The 17,102-nt window shown below is 40.6% G+C and overlaps 1 protein-coding gene across 2 annotated transcripts in view; it reads right to left on the bottom strand.

The window, feature by feature from the left end:
• The window catches only part of ACAD9 (acyl-CoA dehydrogenase family member 9), a 61,482-nt gene that overhangs the window by 28,075 nt on the left and 16,305 nt on the right, over positions 1 to 17,102 (bottom strand). For both annotated transcript variants that reach the window (XM_007056501.4, XM_043551177.1), the window contains exons 4-8: positions 10,652 to 10,758; positions 9,591 to 9,691; positions 6,838 to 6,916; positions 5,468 to 5,642; positions 4,688 to 4,761 (exon numbers count right to left, since the gene is read on the bottom strand). In XM_007056501.4, the coding sequence (XP_007056563.2) occupies positions 4,688 to 4,761; positions 5,468 to 5,642; positions 6,838 to 6,916; positions 9,591 to 9,691; positions 10,652 to 10,758 (536 nt within the window). The remainder of the gene's footprint in view (positions 1 to 4,687; positions 4,762 to 5,467; positions 5,643 to 6,837; positions 6,917 to 9,590; positions 9,692 to 10,651; positions 10,759 to 17,102) is intronic.

Here is a 17,102-nt window from a genome sequence, read left to right as displayed (position 1 = left end):
CTTTCAGAGGATCTAAAAATAATAAAACTGACATTGGCACTCAAACCATCTTGTCCACGACAACAACTTGGGGCATACATTGATGCCAGCAGCTTTCTGAGATGCAGCCTGGTGTGCTGAATCACATAGGCATATGCTGCCATTTGACCCAGCAGGCTGAGGCAGTGGTGGGCTGTGAGAGAGCATATGCTTTTGGTCACAACACCAAGCCCTGTAGTACTTTGAACCTGGATTTTGGAGTCTAAGGCTGCTCCAACAAACTCTGTTCTCTGTACTGGTTTTAGAATTGATTTGTTTTGATTATCTAGGAGCCCCAGTGCGTTGAATGCAGACAGGACAGCGGATACACTGAACAACATTAGCAGCCGCCACCGCCAAAGAACCTGGAAGAAGGTGAGAGTACAAATCTCATATCCCTTACTGGGGACGAAGTACCTCCTTTCAGCTCGCTTTACTGTGGGAGGTAAGGAGGATGGCAACTGCCAGAGCACCTTGATTGGCTCCATTATGGCTTCATTAAACTGGCAGCGGCTAGCGGTCAGGGCTGGCAATACCAGAATGTCCACCAACTTGTGGGAGCTTTCACACACCTCCTCTGCCTGAATATCAAGAACAGAGGCCACGCTTCTCAACAGATCTTGATAAGCCCCATGGTCCTCTGGAGGTGGTGAATCGCTTGCTGCCTCAACAGCCTCATCTGGGAATGAGGAAGAGGACACCACAGGATTCTGAGGTGGAGGCTGCTCCAACACTTACGGTGGGGAAGCCGCCTGAGTGACTTCTGGCTGGCTGGCACTGTTCTTAGTACAGGTACCAGAAAATGATGTCTGATGCTGATGCCACCTGAGCAGTCTCAATGACAAAGAACCAGACAGTTGCAGGAATGTCCTAGCAGGAGGAGGGGTGCCTCATGGTCAGCCACTGACATGGGCTTGGGACCCAACTTTGATGGGGCCATTACCCCTTAGAAGGAGGAAAAGGCCAGGGCTGTGACTGTTGCATGACCCATGGTCCTCAAGTCTCTGATGGAGCGTATGCCCTCTGTCTTGGATGGCAGAGGGATGCACCTCTGAGTCTGAAGGGGAAGAATGCAAAACATCCCAAATGGCGGGGGGGGGGGGGGGGGGGGGGGGGGGGAGGGGGCAGAAGAGGAGGCAGAACCAGTTGGGACTGGAGACAGGTAGCCCAAACGAAGGCATGGTGGTGCCAGGGATATCACTGGAGGCTTGCCCTTCAACTGTAGCAGCCGTTGTGGCTGCCTGGGAGGTAATGGTACCATGAGTTCCTGACACAGAGAGGTAGGCACCACTGGCACGAGTACCGACTGTAAACCTTCTTGCACCACCAGCGATACCATACTAAGAGGCTAAGCAGGTCCCTTTCAGCTGCATGCACCTCCAGGGTGACTGGGAGCAGCAATGACTGATGGCTCTGCCACAGAGGCCTTTTAGGGGACGCCCTCAATGGACCTAGCACAGGCTCCAGAGGCAAAGATCCCTTCTGTGCTGAAGGGTGCTCCAGAGAATCTCTGCCTCTACTAGGCTTCGGCACCAACAACCCCAAGCTAGGTACTGAGCCTGAGGAGGGTTTAAGTCTTTTCTTCAGTACCAGCAAATGGGACTGAGGAGCTGCAGACATCTCTGGTGCGCTCTGTGCCCAGGCTGATGTACTTGGGGCACAAGCTGTGTGTGATGAGTCCAATGGAGGGGGGTGGCGAGTGCTGCCTCCTTGAGCAAACATCTGAGCCTCATTGCTCTCTCTTTTTTTGAGCAGGACTTAAATCTGACAAAATGTGACATTTGTCACTGATGTGGGATTCTCCCAAACATTTCAGACAGGCTGTGTGTGGGTCACTGACCAGCACAGGTTCGACACACGTGCGGCAGGACTTAAAACCTGGTGAGCGCAGCATCGTTTCAGTACTGGGATAACATGAAAACTAGTCGGCCCCCCCCCCCCCCCAAAAGACTTAAGATTAAAATCTATCACAAAAACTTGCTAAAACTAACCAACTTAACTATTTTCTAACAATAACAGTATACACAAGCAAAGGAGTGAGGGATTCTTATGACAAGTCTGAGATTGCACCGACAACCACCACTGGCGGGAAGAGGAACTGAGGGGGGTCGGAGTGGTTCCACCTGCTTACACCAGCGCACAGTGGAATGTGGAGACAGAGGGTGCTTGAGCTGCCCGGATGAGTACTGCTGAGGGATAAAGTTCTGACAACTGTGCACTAGGTGCACAAACACCTACAGTGAAATGGACACATGCAAGCATTCGAAGAACATTTTTTTTTAAAAGCTAATATTTTAAATTTAGGCTAAATATTGTTTTATGTGAATATTAATTACATTTACCTCTCAGACTTCAGTTCAGAAATCTGACAAGTTGATATTACTTGACACAAAAAGGGCACTTTGAGAATTTCAAGACTTTTTGCTTCATAAACACAAGAGGAAGGAATATTTTGCTAAACAAGTTCAGAAATAAGTCACAAAACTTTAAATAAGGTTTACCAAAACTCATCTGCAATGCTTGAGAATTTTCTGTGACAAATTCACTGCCCATGGCGTATATTTAACATGGCAGGTAAGCAATGCATTTACTTATATTAGGTTTTATTTAATATTTCCATGGTAGCCCTTGTGAATTATGCACACAATCCATTATTTTTCCATCTGTTTATTCGGTTTGTTATAAATGTTTTCAGTATTATCCCACTGAAAGGAAGCTAAGGTTTGTATTTTATCAGACATTCCCTAAATATCTTTTTAAATACAGACAATTGTTAGCCTTTGTTCAGGATATCAATCTCATATTCAACCTTCATTTTAAGTGTAATTTAAAAACTATAAACAATTTTTCTATAAGGTTGAAGTTTGTTTTTCAGTCCCTCACAAGTTCTAATTTCTTGATCATCTGTTCCAGCACAATCACAATTTCTTTCAGCATTTCTTCAGCTCCCCTTGAAAACTGTCTCAGTTTCTGGCATCTGAACTCTTAACTCATTTATAAACTAAGTACAAGAATTCAATTACTTTAGCGGTATCTGTCCTCTTCTGTAAATAAATTACCCTTACTATCTCTTAAGAGTCCCTTCTGTCTCCTTTATTGATTTCGTGCTCCTTATGTACTTAAATGTCCGATTTACTTTAATCTCTTTTACAATCTTCTCATTCTCTACCTGTCCTTATGCTTTCCCCCCTTCCTTCAAAACAACTTCATTTTTAGTCTTTGCTGTTCTTCTGTACCTGAAATTACTCTCTGCTTGGCCTCATTTAACCTTATTCATTATTCGTACTTTGTTAATCCACATGATTTACAGACTCTTGACATATTTTTGGCTGGTTGTTACGAAATGCAGCCTTTGGGTATAGGCTACTTCATATCTTCACTTTCCCATTTCCTTTATTGATTATCCCATGAAATCTTACTTACTATTTCTACCTTTTCCCCAAGAATTTTTCTGTTGACATCTAGAACCTCTCTCTCTCCCCACATGGGTTTCATTTAAACACTAAACTACAAATATAACAAGATTACTTTCACTGTAGCTTAAACCTTATAGCTTTCATCACTGATCACATCCCATTTATCAAAATTCATGAACTGATTCTGATTCTAACCTTTTCTTTTCTATAGAAAGGCTTCTTCCTTTAAACATCAAGAAAGGAAGCAGCCTGTATCATGCTCACATATAAATGCTCAGTTTAATGTTTACACTCAGTTCATGTTTGAGTATCTCAGCAGTGGTTTGCTGCGTTTCATTTGGGTAGAGTCCTTTTGTGATGATCAGCTGATGGGTAGCCCCCTTATGTCCTCCGGAATTTCCTACTATCCTCTTTTGCTCTCCCCACTCTGAACCCTCTTCTTGTCTGCCTGCTTTGTTTTCCCTTTCTTATTTCTTTCCCCTCCCTGCATCATCCTAATTTGTGTTTTTTTGTGTCATTTCCTCACTCTCCTTTTTCCCTACTCAGCTGACAGCTACACGTTGCTTGGCAGGAAGGTCTCCACTGGAAACTCCAAAGGACTGGATCAATACACTTTTGCAGCAATGCTAAGCATCAGAGTAACACAAAACACAATTTTGTGCCTATGGGCTGCTGCCTTGAACTTACATCCCTCTGCATGTGAGCTCTGCTTGTGGCAGGTTGGCTGTAAGAGTAGGGATGGGGACAGGCAAATTTCAAAGAGCCATTTACAGCTTCACTCACAGTTGCACATTCACGTGAGGGGAGATATCCAAGGTTGTTCAAATTTTCTCCAATGCTATTGTTTTTTGTTCTGTATCACCCACCCCAGGATGGGTAAAGTAAAAGTTGTTGAAATTTACCAAACTCGTACTTTTCAAACAAACAGTTTTAGTCATCTTGGATGGAAAAACCGAAGCACCAGCTAACGAAACTCCAATAGCAGAAGCTTCTCTGTTACATACACTACTACAGTGCTTAAGAAAGGGAGTGCCTATGAACACAGAGAATGTAACATACGAAACTTACTGCATACAAAAGATAAACAGAGTAATTCCATCCTCTAATCTTTTTCACATTTACTGATCTCAGAGGTTAACAAATATGTTTGTCCTTTTAGAGCAGAGCTAAATCTGGCACCAAACAACAAATTCTCTTCCCCAGAGACACCTTTGTGGTCGGTTTAAACATAATTATTATTCTTCACAACTCACCTTAAACCCCCCTCCTACTTCTCCAATAACATTCTCTACAGGCACTTTTGTGTTTTCAAAATGTACTTCACAGGCTGAAATAAAAATAGCATTCAATTATTTCAAAAAACTTTTGAGAAATACTGTTAAAAGATATAGCAACATTCAGAATTTAACTTACTCTTTCTGTACTAGAAATTGGATTTTTCCCAATACAACACAACAGAATTAAATACACTTTGTCAAAGAAGTTAACGGTGAGAAAGCTGGGAGTTAGCATTTTAATTTATGAAATGTACAAATACTAATATTTCTAACTTGTACAGCACGACTGGGGAAAACTACAGTCTTGCCTGGAACTGGAAGAAAGACCGAAAGAACACACATAACTGAATGACTGATGGTGAAGCATAAGATCTACCAATAAATAGAACAACAAAGAGAAACCAGCTCCCAGTGCTGCTGAATCATAGTAATGCTGCTTATTACTGAATCTTCTCAGTGGAGCACACAAAGGGGAATTTCCATGGCAAGATGAGAGTGTCAGGTGTTTGGAAATGGATGACAATTAGCAAATGAGAAGGTAATTACTTAACATGGACCTTTATATTTGTGAAAGTGCACTTTGAATTGTCTGCAGAAAACTGAGAAGGATGTTAAAGAAATAGGAATCAAAATGTCCACAATCAAATTGGAATGTAGTGTATTACCCAACCAAAATGGATTTGCTTGTGGATTCTGATAAATACATGAATTTTGAAACACACTTCTTTGAAAATATTGAATTTAATTGCTTCTTACTATTAGATCCTCGAATACCCAGTTTATCTTCTGGCTTCCCATTAGTGACTCCACCAAAGGCTCTTTCTACAATGAAGGCACTAATTTTGTCTTTTTTTGCACCATCTTTATCAACAACCTCAGTCCTTGCAAACACAGTGAAAATGTCTGCCAGGCCACCATTGGATATCCAGATCTGGGAGAGGAGGTAGGGAAAAGAAAAAAAGTACATTAGCTGTGCTGTGATAGATGCAATACTTTATTATTTCAGAACAGAAGCTGTCTCAGCACAGGACTAACTGACTCATTCCATCAAGTTTTAATCTCTGCCCTTGCAATGTCTTTGTGACTACGGCAAGGTTATACTTCCAAGAAGAGCTGACCAGAGGATGACAATTTAAAAAAAAAAAAAAAATGTTCTCTCTAATGCTTTTGCCCTAGGAACAAGTACACTTTGTTTTGTGAAGGCTGGTTGGTAATTCGTGTACACTGTAGTACCCCCTGGAGAGAGAACAAATCACAGGTATTGGACCCCAGTCTGGACTGTTGGGGAAATCAGTGAGCTGCAAAAGGAGTACAAGCTTAAACCCCTGGTCTGGGGTGGGAGAGATCACCTCCACCTAAAAGAGGTGATGGATAGGAAGCCTGAAATGTGAAGTGAATGCCCTCAAGAGGGCTAAGAGAGTGGAGTGTCAAGGGTGAAGTTAACCCTGAAACTGTGACACTAGATTCAAGGCCCTGCTCCATTTGTTTCAGATTGATCTGGGATGAAAAACTGTTCTGAATCAGGCAGAACAGGGAGTTGAACCTGAGTCTTCCACATGCCAGGCCAGTACCCTAACCACCAAAATTTTCATACATCAGAACCAGTGTGTCTCACTAAACATTTTGGCTTTGATGTAACAGCATACATAATTTAGCCAAAAAGGTGGCCTGACCAGCTCTACTTCCAAGTCAGTGTTAATTTTTTTCCTTTAAAGTATTCATCAAAACATTGGGCAGAGAAGGTAGAGAGCTGGGAAAAAAAAAAGATCTCAGGTTTCCTCCTCACCTGGGTGTGCACAGTGAGGGGCAGACTCTCACCCTCCCGGAATAAAGCAGGACACAGGATGGGGAAATACAGAGAAGAAAAGCATGTTCACGGAGCGAGACCTCCTTAGCCTTTTTACCAAGGATTAGCAAAGGTTATTCTCTGAGTAGTAATTTCTTCTGGCCTCAAGAGTGAATGAACTGTCTTTTTGACACTGTTCTTTACTAGCCTGAGAAGCTGCCAAGTTAAGTTCTCTTTTGGGAGACCAAGGTGACCAGCAATGCTCCATGAGGTAGGAATTCTCCCTATGAAACTCATACCAGAAATAAATATTTCAATTCATTATTCTATGGATAAATACCTTTGAGCCATTTAGTAAAAAGCTTTTCCCATCTTCACTCATGGTAGCTCTGGACTGGATGGATGCTGCATCACTTCCACTAGAAGCCAAAGTAGTTAAAATGTGCTTAGTTTCCAGAAACACTTAAACAATATGAGGGATACAAATATAGGCCCAAATTTTCAAACGCTCAAGTTCAGTTTCTAAATAAAAGTGTAACTTTCTAAATCCAATGGCTGCTGAAGAAATATACTTCAAGCATAGTCCTCTGAAGAGACCTCTCTCTGGAGTCTCACTTATTTTATACTATATGGTGCCACATTGACTAGGAACAGCTAGAATATTTTAGAAATGACATCCTTGATAATCAGCTTAGCTTTGCTACCTTTCTGAAGTACTGGAAGGCAGCGAAAAAAAGCAGAGTCACAACGCATAGCTGGTTTGAAGCACAGAAGCAGTTCCCCACAATTCATGCTATATTGTTGCACATCCTGAAAGAAAGCAATACGCAACAGAAAGGGAAAAATGGAATAGCTGGTAGTCCTCACAGAATTAATAGCTGTGTACATCATATACTGTTGTATGCTGACAAATGTAGCAGGTCAATTATATGGACTTCCCGGGTGAGCAGTGGGTAGAGTATGAATGCTCCTAGTTCAATAAATTCAAACATCTTCTCAATCACCACCTACTTATATAGTGCTAACTACAGGCATGTATTATTCTTCTTTAGATAAGTTTCCTTTCTAGATCTCCAGCTTTGATACCGGCATAACAACTTCTCTGAAAGTGACATTTGCTGTGGTGGGTGAAAAAGGTTTTATAAAAGCCAAATCTCCTTTGACGTTTTTAAAAGGAGCTCCACTCCTAAAAGGGACTCTAAAAGTGGTATTATGAGTTTCCATGTACACACACTCAGTGATTCCAGACCAAACCTGTTCAGTTTTCAAGACTGATATCTTAACCACAAGCCGTACAAACTTTACATGGATTGTGACAGTCATGGTATTTTGCTTCCCTCCCCTGATAAATGAAAGCTAGGTCTCCACCAGTCTAAACTACATACCCTTTAAATGCTGGGTAGTGCCTGAAACTTTCTGATGTTATCTATTTGCCACCAAATAACTTCTGAACTATGCCTTTTCTTTTCACAGATTGCACCTGTGTACTAGAGATTTTAAAAGATTGAGTTAACCAGGCTAAATAAATGTTGGAAAAAGTTTCAAAACACGATTAGCACCTATTCTCTCCCTCTTTCCCCCCCTCCCTCAAAGTGTCACTTCAAAAATCAGTTGCCTGAATTTCTTTCAAAAATAAATCTCTGCTAATACAGTCCACATCTGCAAAATGGAAAAAGACTTTACAGGGGGGCCAAAGCCTAGCTTATGATTGAAGAAGTCTTAACTAACTATGATGAGGCTACTGCCTCATAACACTCAAGGAAAAGAAATAAAGCACCTATTGCAAGAAGTTCTAGAAAATGCTAGTCCACTCTTGAAGTCCATAGAGTTTACAGCTAAAATTAAAAATACAGCACAAATTGCTCGAGTGGGCTAAGGCTTTTCTTCCAAACACTTTAAGAGTCACAGCATAATCAGATATTCTCATATTTGTAGGCAGACACTGTACTCCTCTGAATTAAAGCCAATTCCAAATCTTACCTACAACCAAGCAATAAACAAACACAAACCTGAAATGAAGCTGCTGCCACAAAAGAGTTAAAATTTTTACACACCTTCAGTGGAAGACAAAGGACTTGTCCATATGAACAATTAGTTCGCAGCAAGCTACAGTAGCCTGCCATGGAGTAAGTGTTCCTACTGACTCTGCCATTTCAAAGAGGACTAGATCAAAGTGCATTAACAACTGTTAATGGGGGTCAGCAGGGTCCACATGGACAGTTCGTCGGTGGCAGGAAGTGCAGGGTAGATTCAGACCCCAGCTTGCCACACAGACAAGCCCAAAGGTTTCTTAATACTGTTTGTCAACTGAGCCAGGTATTGAAGAAGCTTTCGTAATTTTTCTCTAACTATGTCACAGAAGCTTAGAGTAACCAGTTCAGTGCTCATGGTGTCACAATGTTCCCTGCACAGCCAATAGAGTCCTTCAAACCATACTCAGTTCCACTGATAAATTAATGTGTCTGATATGGCAAGGTTTGGGCCAATTAATGTATCTGAAGTCAAAAAAACATTCAGTAATTTCATGGAAGCCACAGGTGCACCTTCATGGGAGAAGATGAATTATGTAGTTTGAAAGAAAGTAGAACCTCAGAGTTACGAACTGACCAGTCAACCACACCCCTCATTTGGTACCGGAAGTATGAAATCAGACAGCAGACACAAAAAAAGAGCCAATACTGTACAATACAGCACTGTGTTAAATGTGAACTACTAAAAAAAAAAAAAAAAAAATGAAGGGAAAGTTTAAAAAAAAGATTTGACACTGCAAGGAAACTGTTTCTGTGCTTGTTTCATTTAAATTAAGACAGTGAAAAGCAGCACTTGTCTTTTGCATAGTAAAGTTTCAAAGCTGTATTAAGTCATGTTCAGGTGTAAACTTTTGAAGGAACAACCATAACATTTTGTTCAGAGTTAGACATTTCAGAACAACCTCCATTCCCAAAGTTCTACTGTATCATTTATTGATAACATCCGCCTTAAAGTCACACACACAAAAAATAGAATAGATTTGAAGTAGGTGCCATTGTAACAAACCAAACAAATGTATGTCATCAAAAAAATAAAACATTTTTAGTTACAAAATAATGTTACCTTCCCGGTTCTGTAAGGCAAAAAGCTGCAATATGCTCCCCAGATGCCAATTTAGGTAGATACTTTGTTTTCTGCTCATCAGTGCCAGCAATCAGGATTCCCTAGGCAAAGAAATGAATAAGAGACTTACCAACACATCATGATGTGCGAGAAGTAAAGCATCATTCACACAATGTTTAATTCGTTATATACAGAAAATTAATTTGTACGTTAAAATCATGATTTTATCTAATTATGTATTTAACAGACTGAAATTGTGTTTGACATATTCATGTCCAATTAATAAATCATCAGATAGCTGATCAACTGCCTACTTGAAATAAGCTGGCATTAGACCACTTCCTTTTGGACATGGTATCTAGTAGCCCCCCATCACAACTGAAATCCTAATTGTCCATCTCAAAGAGACCAATAACTACATGAGCATGGAACCTGAACTACTCCCTTAGTCCTAGAGGTACCCCTCTCCATTAGAGGATGTGGTACTTTTACTGCCATTGCTGTACTATAAATAAAAAGGGTATCAAGCAAAGACCAAGGCGTGACCTACTTATTTTCCAAAATGTTTTATATAAAATGAAATTTTTTCTTTAGATCTTTATAGGCAGGGCTTTTTATCAAAGGGAAACCAAGTTACAATCAGATGTTTTTTTACACAAATTAAGAGCTTATTTTGTGTACCAGGCCAGGATGCAGAGTCTCAACAAAACTTTTTGATTGCTCTCTGGCAGTGGGAAGGGTTAACCCAATTATCCCAGACTGGCCACAAGAAGAGAACAACAAACAGTACTTTGTTCTTTTATAGCACTTTTCATCAGTAGATCTCAAAGCACTTTAGGAGATCAGTGTATGGGAGGAGCACTCTTGAAACAAATTTATAACAGGCCAGTATGAAGTCAAAATGCAGCCCTTGATTTACTATGCACAGGTGGTAGTTATTATTTATTTGTTATCAAAATAAGTTAAAGGACCTCCCCCCCCAATCTACACTTGAATGTAAGTTCATCTCATCTGGCCTCTACAAGCAGTGTATAACAAATAAAATAATAACCCAATGTTACCTTAAGCCCTATTGCTTGATGAGCTGCCAAAGTAACCGCAATAGACCCATCTAGAGAAATGATTTCTCCTAAACGAGCATACATTGTATTTGAAAGACCAAGTCCACCTGGGGGGAAAAATGTTTTTCTTTTGTCAATCCATATACATTTCACTGCTTTAAGAGCTGTCCCTACAGAGAGAAATACTTTGAAAGTATATAAAAACAAAAAACAACAACATAAATAAGTAGTGTTTTAAAAGCTCAAAGAATACTGAGGAAGCCTTTAATGGTATATTACGTGTAACTGAAGCATAAAGTTAGCCCACAAAGTGAACACCACACTGTATTTATAGCAATTTAGGCGGAACACATTTTAGAAGAAACAAATGAACTTTTAAAAATTGCTTATGGTTGTTTTTTTTTCCCTAGGTGTGGAAGCATAGATATTTTGGTTCTACCCAGAGATGTTGACACTATATATTACACTACACACACCCCTCCCCCCCCCCCCCCCCCCCCCCCCCCCCCCCCCCCCCCCCCCCCCCCCCCCCCCCCGAACGGACATGATTCAGTACACTGAATGTTAGGGAACAAAGTCCAGTGAATACTCAGCATTTCCCTTTTTATGTCAAAGGGGTGTTAGGACAGAAATTCAACTTATACTTGAAGGATCATTCACCTAATACTACATATCTAGTTTGGTTTAGAGTCCTTCACTCAGTTTTTAAGAAAGCCAGCGACTGTTCACATATGATTGTTTTGCTCAGCAGCTGCTGAACCAGCCAGCAGAGGGAGTATAGTTTAACAACCAAGTCTCAGAAGAGTGCTGATGTCATTGTAACTGGTACAGAAGACAAGAACATGAAGAGTAAAAGCAAAGCCATGTTGGCTTGCACTTTACAAGAGAAGAGATTAAGAAGAGGACAAAACTGATAGAAAAGTGTTTGGAATTCAGTGTTCTAAATGGGTATTACATAAGGGTAAGAGTTAAAAATCTTAAGAATGTCTAACATTAAAATTAAATATGTTGAGAAACTAATTTGCCACAGGTATGAACTTTGTTTCCATTTTGTGATCTCGAGCTGTAAATACATACACTGTTTATTTAAAAGGAGCTAAGAAGAGTTGGGCAAGGGAAAAATTATGCATAATTGCATCTCATGTTAAAGATCTTTCCTTTGTATTTCCAGCACTCGCATATGCATAATTTTGATACCTTGGGCTATAGAAAAATACTAGTTTTATGTAACTGAATGCAAACCCAGATAATTACTATTAAAACACAAATACTTTTTTCATAAGATAACAAAGGAGAATGTGAACAATATTCAGATAAACCTCTGAATCTATTCACTTTTTTCCCTGTGCACCCAATAAATACAAGCACAAGCTCAACTTTAAAACTATGAACAGACTAACTCCTACCCCTTTCATTCACTCATTGCTTATGCCTCCCTCCCCATTCAATACATACTCCATATTAATTACAATTTCCACTCCGCCACTCTCCCCACCCATATACCCACTCCCTTTTTCTAAGGGTTGCAGAAATGGGGGGAGCCAGCCAGCCTGCCTGTGGACCGCCCAAGGTAGGTGGGATAGAGCAGGGGTTCTCAACTGTTTTTTCCCCTGAGGGCTCCCCTGCATGCTATAAAAAAACTCCATGGCTCACCTGCGCCATAACAACTAGCTTTCTGCATATAAAAGCCAGGACCAGTATTAGGGGGTAGCAAGCTAAGTTGCTCAGGCTTTGACTTCACTCCCAGGGAGGGCTCAGGGCCCTGGGCTTCAGCCCCATAGGGTGGGACTTCAGCTTTCTGCCCTGGGCCCCAAAGAGTCTAACACTGGCCCTGCTTGGTGGACTCCCTGAAACCTGCATCCAGACCCCTGGTTGAGAACCACTGGGATAGTTTTTTCCCTTGTGCAGTGTCTAGCCAAGCAGTTCCAAGTTGTAGAATTTACATGTGATTATTTATGTATTTATTTGTCCTTTTGAAAACCAAAATATTTCAGGAGTATTGGAGAATGAAGTTCCTCTTTTTTAAATTGTCCCTCTCTACACCGGTCCCCCTTCTTTTTCTTTTAAAGACAAGTAGAAGCTTCCTTACACAGAAGTCTGTTAGGAATATAAAGATTACATCAAAGTCAAAAGCTCACACCAAGAAATGCTAAAATTATGTTCATGTGTGCAACCTTAATTACGCCCCCTTTCAAGTTACAATACAGTCCAATTACATGAACATGTCATAGCAAATACAATATATTTTACAAGTGTACAGTAATGTCTTACAGTACTACTTCCCTGGATTATGTTGGTCTGGTATAACAGTCATTTGGATGACAAGCCCTGGTAAATCATGCTTAGAGACGTATTGCATGTTAAACAAATAGAAATCTGTTGCCCTCCACAAGCCATGTAATTTTACATTGACATTAGCTTTGCAGTTAAATGCATTTAATGAAATCAGTACTGTTGGTTGACAAGAGACTATCATATGTGGCTATGGAAGAGGTATTGAATACATAATTTAGAGAAATCATGTAAATCAAAGTTGGAGGCTTCTAGGGCTACAAAATTAGTGTAAGAATTAAGTGTTAGAAATATTACAAGATGCCATATATTCGTATCTAAAGTTGTAGAAAAGAAGGATATTATTGTGCATTTGAGAAATGTTATGTAATTAAACGCTATTGTGATACATGTACATCACAATGCAAACTTAATGGTCAGTTTTTTAAGAAAGCTGTTTGTATGGAACATCTTCATTTATTTTTGCAGAAGAAGCTATCCCAGCACTGTACATATATGAAAATTCAGAAAAGCCAAACATTTGACATTAACTGGCAAACTTCCAAATATCACCTGAACTGAATTAATACAAACTATTCTTGAAGTTCATCAAGATTGTGCATTAACCTTATCCCAAATACAATTGTTTTGACTAAAGTGACAGTCAAGTGAACAAAGCATTCTATTCCAAACTGCACAAAAGGTGAAATCCTGGCCCTCCTGCAGTAAACGCCAAAATTCCCATTGACTCCAAAAGGGCCAAGATTTCATCTAAGGGATTTGCCTCTTAAAAGAGACTACAAGAGTTCAGTCTTTTACCCAAAGCATCGAAGACACTGAATGGAAAAGCATACCTATAGAATGCTGAGGCAGCTCGTTTAAAAAGCATTACTTAAAATTTTCTCCAAAACAACATTCAGATCGCTGTTCTATCTCCCTGTTATTTTGATTTATAAATCACATGGAACAGTCTTCATGACTTTACCAGACATATAGCGCACACCTCAAAATCAATTTAATGCATCCACTGAAAATTCTCCCACTCTTCTGAAGTCAGCTTTGGTCTCTCAGCAACCACCCATTTGTTTCATTCAAATATACTGAAAGCTTGAGAACAACACTTTAAAGCAGTCTAATGCAGCACTGTTTTAACAGTTGCTAATAGCAATCTGTTGTAGTGATTAGAGAATAAACTTCTACTTTTCAAATTGCAGCATTGCTTTAGGTTGAACTTTCTTCTCCTTTAACATTTCTATAGATGTGGTTTAGTTTTATGACCCATATATGCAATGTAAGAGTATGAACAGTGTATTAATTTCCATAATGGAAACTCTTCCATCAAGGTACATAGTTCTACATGCTGTAGTCATAGGTCTGCTTGTTTCCTAGTCATCCAGAAGAAACTAGATATTAAGTTTTTACACATTTACTTTTCTAACAGTAAAGATTAGGCCAAAACAAGTCAGATTTTATTTCACTCACACATAGAGCAAGGATATACAGGAAGAAGCTCGCTACGTAAGTAACCTGTTTAGATTGATTTGGTACAAATATTTTAGCATCTTAAATATTTGTTTACATTTTTACTAATCCTAATATATATATTTTACTACCATAATAAGCAGTCCTTCATGTATATCACTCCATTTATTGAGGTCTTACATTTTCTTTAAAATACAGTATTTATTGCAGTTGCAAAAGAGGCTATGACACTCAAACCTGAAAGCAGTGTTGTAGTCCAATGAGATGCGTTTCCAACTGGCTTTTTGATGGTGTGTTTCAGTTACAAAAACACAAGATTCTTCAAGGCCTCATGTGCATTAGGATTTTTACAAGAGAATTCTCACTAACACTAGTACTGGTTCACATGACCTGGTGTTAGCACCAACTGAAGCCTTAGTTTAGACTAAGCTCCCAAAGCCAGATCCAGTTTTACAACTGTTAGCTAAACCTTCTGGTTTTACTAATAGTGGTAAAGACTGATTTGGCCACAGGAGGCTGGTGTAGACTAGGGCTCCAACTGGTGCTAACAACAGGGGGCACATGAACCAGTAGTAGAGTTGGTACGAATTCTCATATAAAACTCTTCAGTGCATATGGCCTTAATGAACATTCAGTGGGCCAATTTCTCTGCTGCTGTAACTCCACAGATTTCACAGTTATGAGAGCAGAGAATTTGGTCCCATGCATCCTCATGTTCTTCAGCTGCAGAATGCAAGATTGTGTCTGAGTGATGCTGTGAGGTCATTAATGGTGCTACATATCAACTACAAGTATCTACCTCACTGGCATAAAATGGGCTCTAAAAATATCCCATTCACTTAGATTGATATATTTTTCTTTTCAGTGCATGTGTAAGTTTTCATTCTTTATTGCTTCTTTTCTTACAAGAAAATTAGGAATACTACTGAATCTAGCAAATGTGCCACCATTATGAAATTTTATAAAATGCAACTTGGAGTGGATGATGCACTGAGCTGTCGATTTCAAAGATGAAAATAGCCGGGGTAGATGGATTTTAAGTTTATTAATGTAAGGTTCCTTGGGACTCTTCCAGAGCCCTTTGGCGGTGGCGAGGAATTGGTGCTCATGTCGAGTGAGACAATCAGTTGTCCTAGTTCACAGCTGAACCACTGCGCACAGGGGAGCTTAGGCCTCTGGATGGAGGCTGAGCCAGTAAGAAGTCTGTGGCTCGGGGCTCCTGTCTGAGGGCTAACCCAACACATAGGCAAGGGTTCAGGCCTTCTGTGCATGGGCTGAGCTGAGAAGCAAGCAATAGGTCAGGCCTCTTGGGCTAGGACTTGTCAACCCCGAGTGCAGGGTCAAGGATGGGGATAGGGAGACCTGGGCCCCCTGCTCCTCCCCCGCTCCCCCTTGTCCTCTCAGGTCCTTAAAGCAATGGGTGATCCCAATTGCTGGGCTGGCAGAAAAATGTGAGGTCACTGCCTCGTCTCCTGGCAACACAACAGGACCAATGTCTCAGTTCCCTGGGCTGCTTCCTATTGGTGTCGGGTTGGGTTGTCCCCTGTCTCCGTGCCAAGCAGTTCCCTGTGCACTTCTTCTCTGGATTCCTCCATCTCTGGTGCCATGGTTTTCCCTTTCTCCATGCCAGCTTAGGAGTGTTGTCACCCACCACAGGTGACCATGGATTTTGCAGGTTGTTCAGCTCCCTGAAAGGGACATCTGGCCCTTATACTTCCTGCCCCACCTGCGTACCTCCTGCAAGCCGGAAGGGGTGGGGCTAACTGCACCCAACAGAAGAAATTAAACTTCTCGGTGCCAGAATGAGGCCACTCTGCCTTATTACAATTAGCTATGGTACAGCAAAAAATAGCTCACTTATACAATGATGAGTTTTTAATTTTCTGATTTCTTACACTAAGCGACTCATGCTCTAAAGCCATTTGATTGAATGACTATAGAATGATGAAATTGCTATTCAGAGTAGGTAAATATTAGCAGAATAGCTGCTTTACCTTAATTTCATTTATATTTCTTGTAAATTGTTTTATTGGTAAATCTTGTTTAGGTAAAAAAATCGACTTGCAAAATTATACTGAGCTAAGTGCTACAGTCAAGTAATTGCACACCAACTCCCAGGAGTTGTGTGAATATCCAGAATGATTCTGGTCCACTGCATGCAGCAAGCAGACATAGTATTGCCTACTTCAAATTCAAATACCATAAAAGATCATGAGTTTTAAAAACAATGTTTTAAAGCCAAACATTAAAAAAAAAAACAAAAAAAAACAGAAAACAGGCCAAAAAGTAAACTCAAGAGTAATTGCTCCTGCGTGAGAGAATTTCAGAAACATTCTGAAATGCTCAGAAAACAAACAAACAAATCGGGGGACCTTCTCCCTTTTACTTCCAGGAGGTCTGTGGGACACTTCCCCCAGGCACTGTTCTCAGTTGCCTCCTCTGTGCGCTACCTCCCATTTTGTTCTCCTTCTGCTGGGCATTTTCACTCTGTCCAGCTCCCATCACCAGATACAGTGCCCTTGCTCAGCTCCTCTTTTCCCTCCCTGGGAGACTGGCCGCATCAAGCTCCACCACTATCTCTGCCCAATTCTTCCACTTCCCAGGCTATGTCTGAGCTCTTCATCCCCTCCAGTCCCACCTTTGCATCTCATCCTCTCAGAAGGTTGGATGGGTAGTAGCTGTCCTTGCTAACCCCAAC

Source organism: Chelonia mydas, chromosome 7 (genome assembly GCF_015237465.2).
Source record: "Chelonia mydas isolate rCheMyd1 chromosome 7, rCheMyd1.pri.v2, whole genome shotgun sequence".
Lineage (NCBI taxonomy): Eukaryota > Metazoa > Chordata > Testudines > Cheloniidae > Chelonia > Chelonia mydas.
The sequence above is the reverse complement of the archived record's forward strand: the minus strand, read 5'-3'. Positions and strand labels throughout refer to the sequence as shown.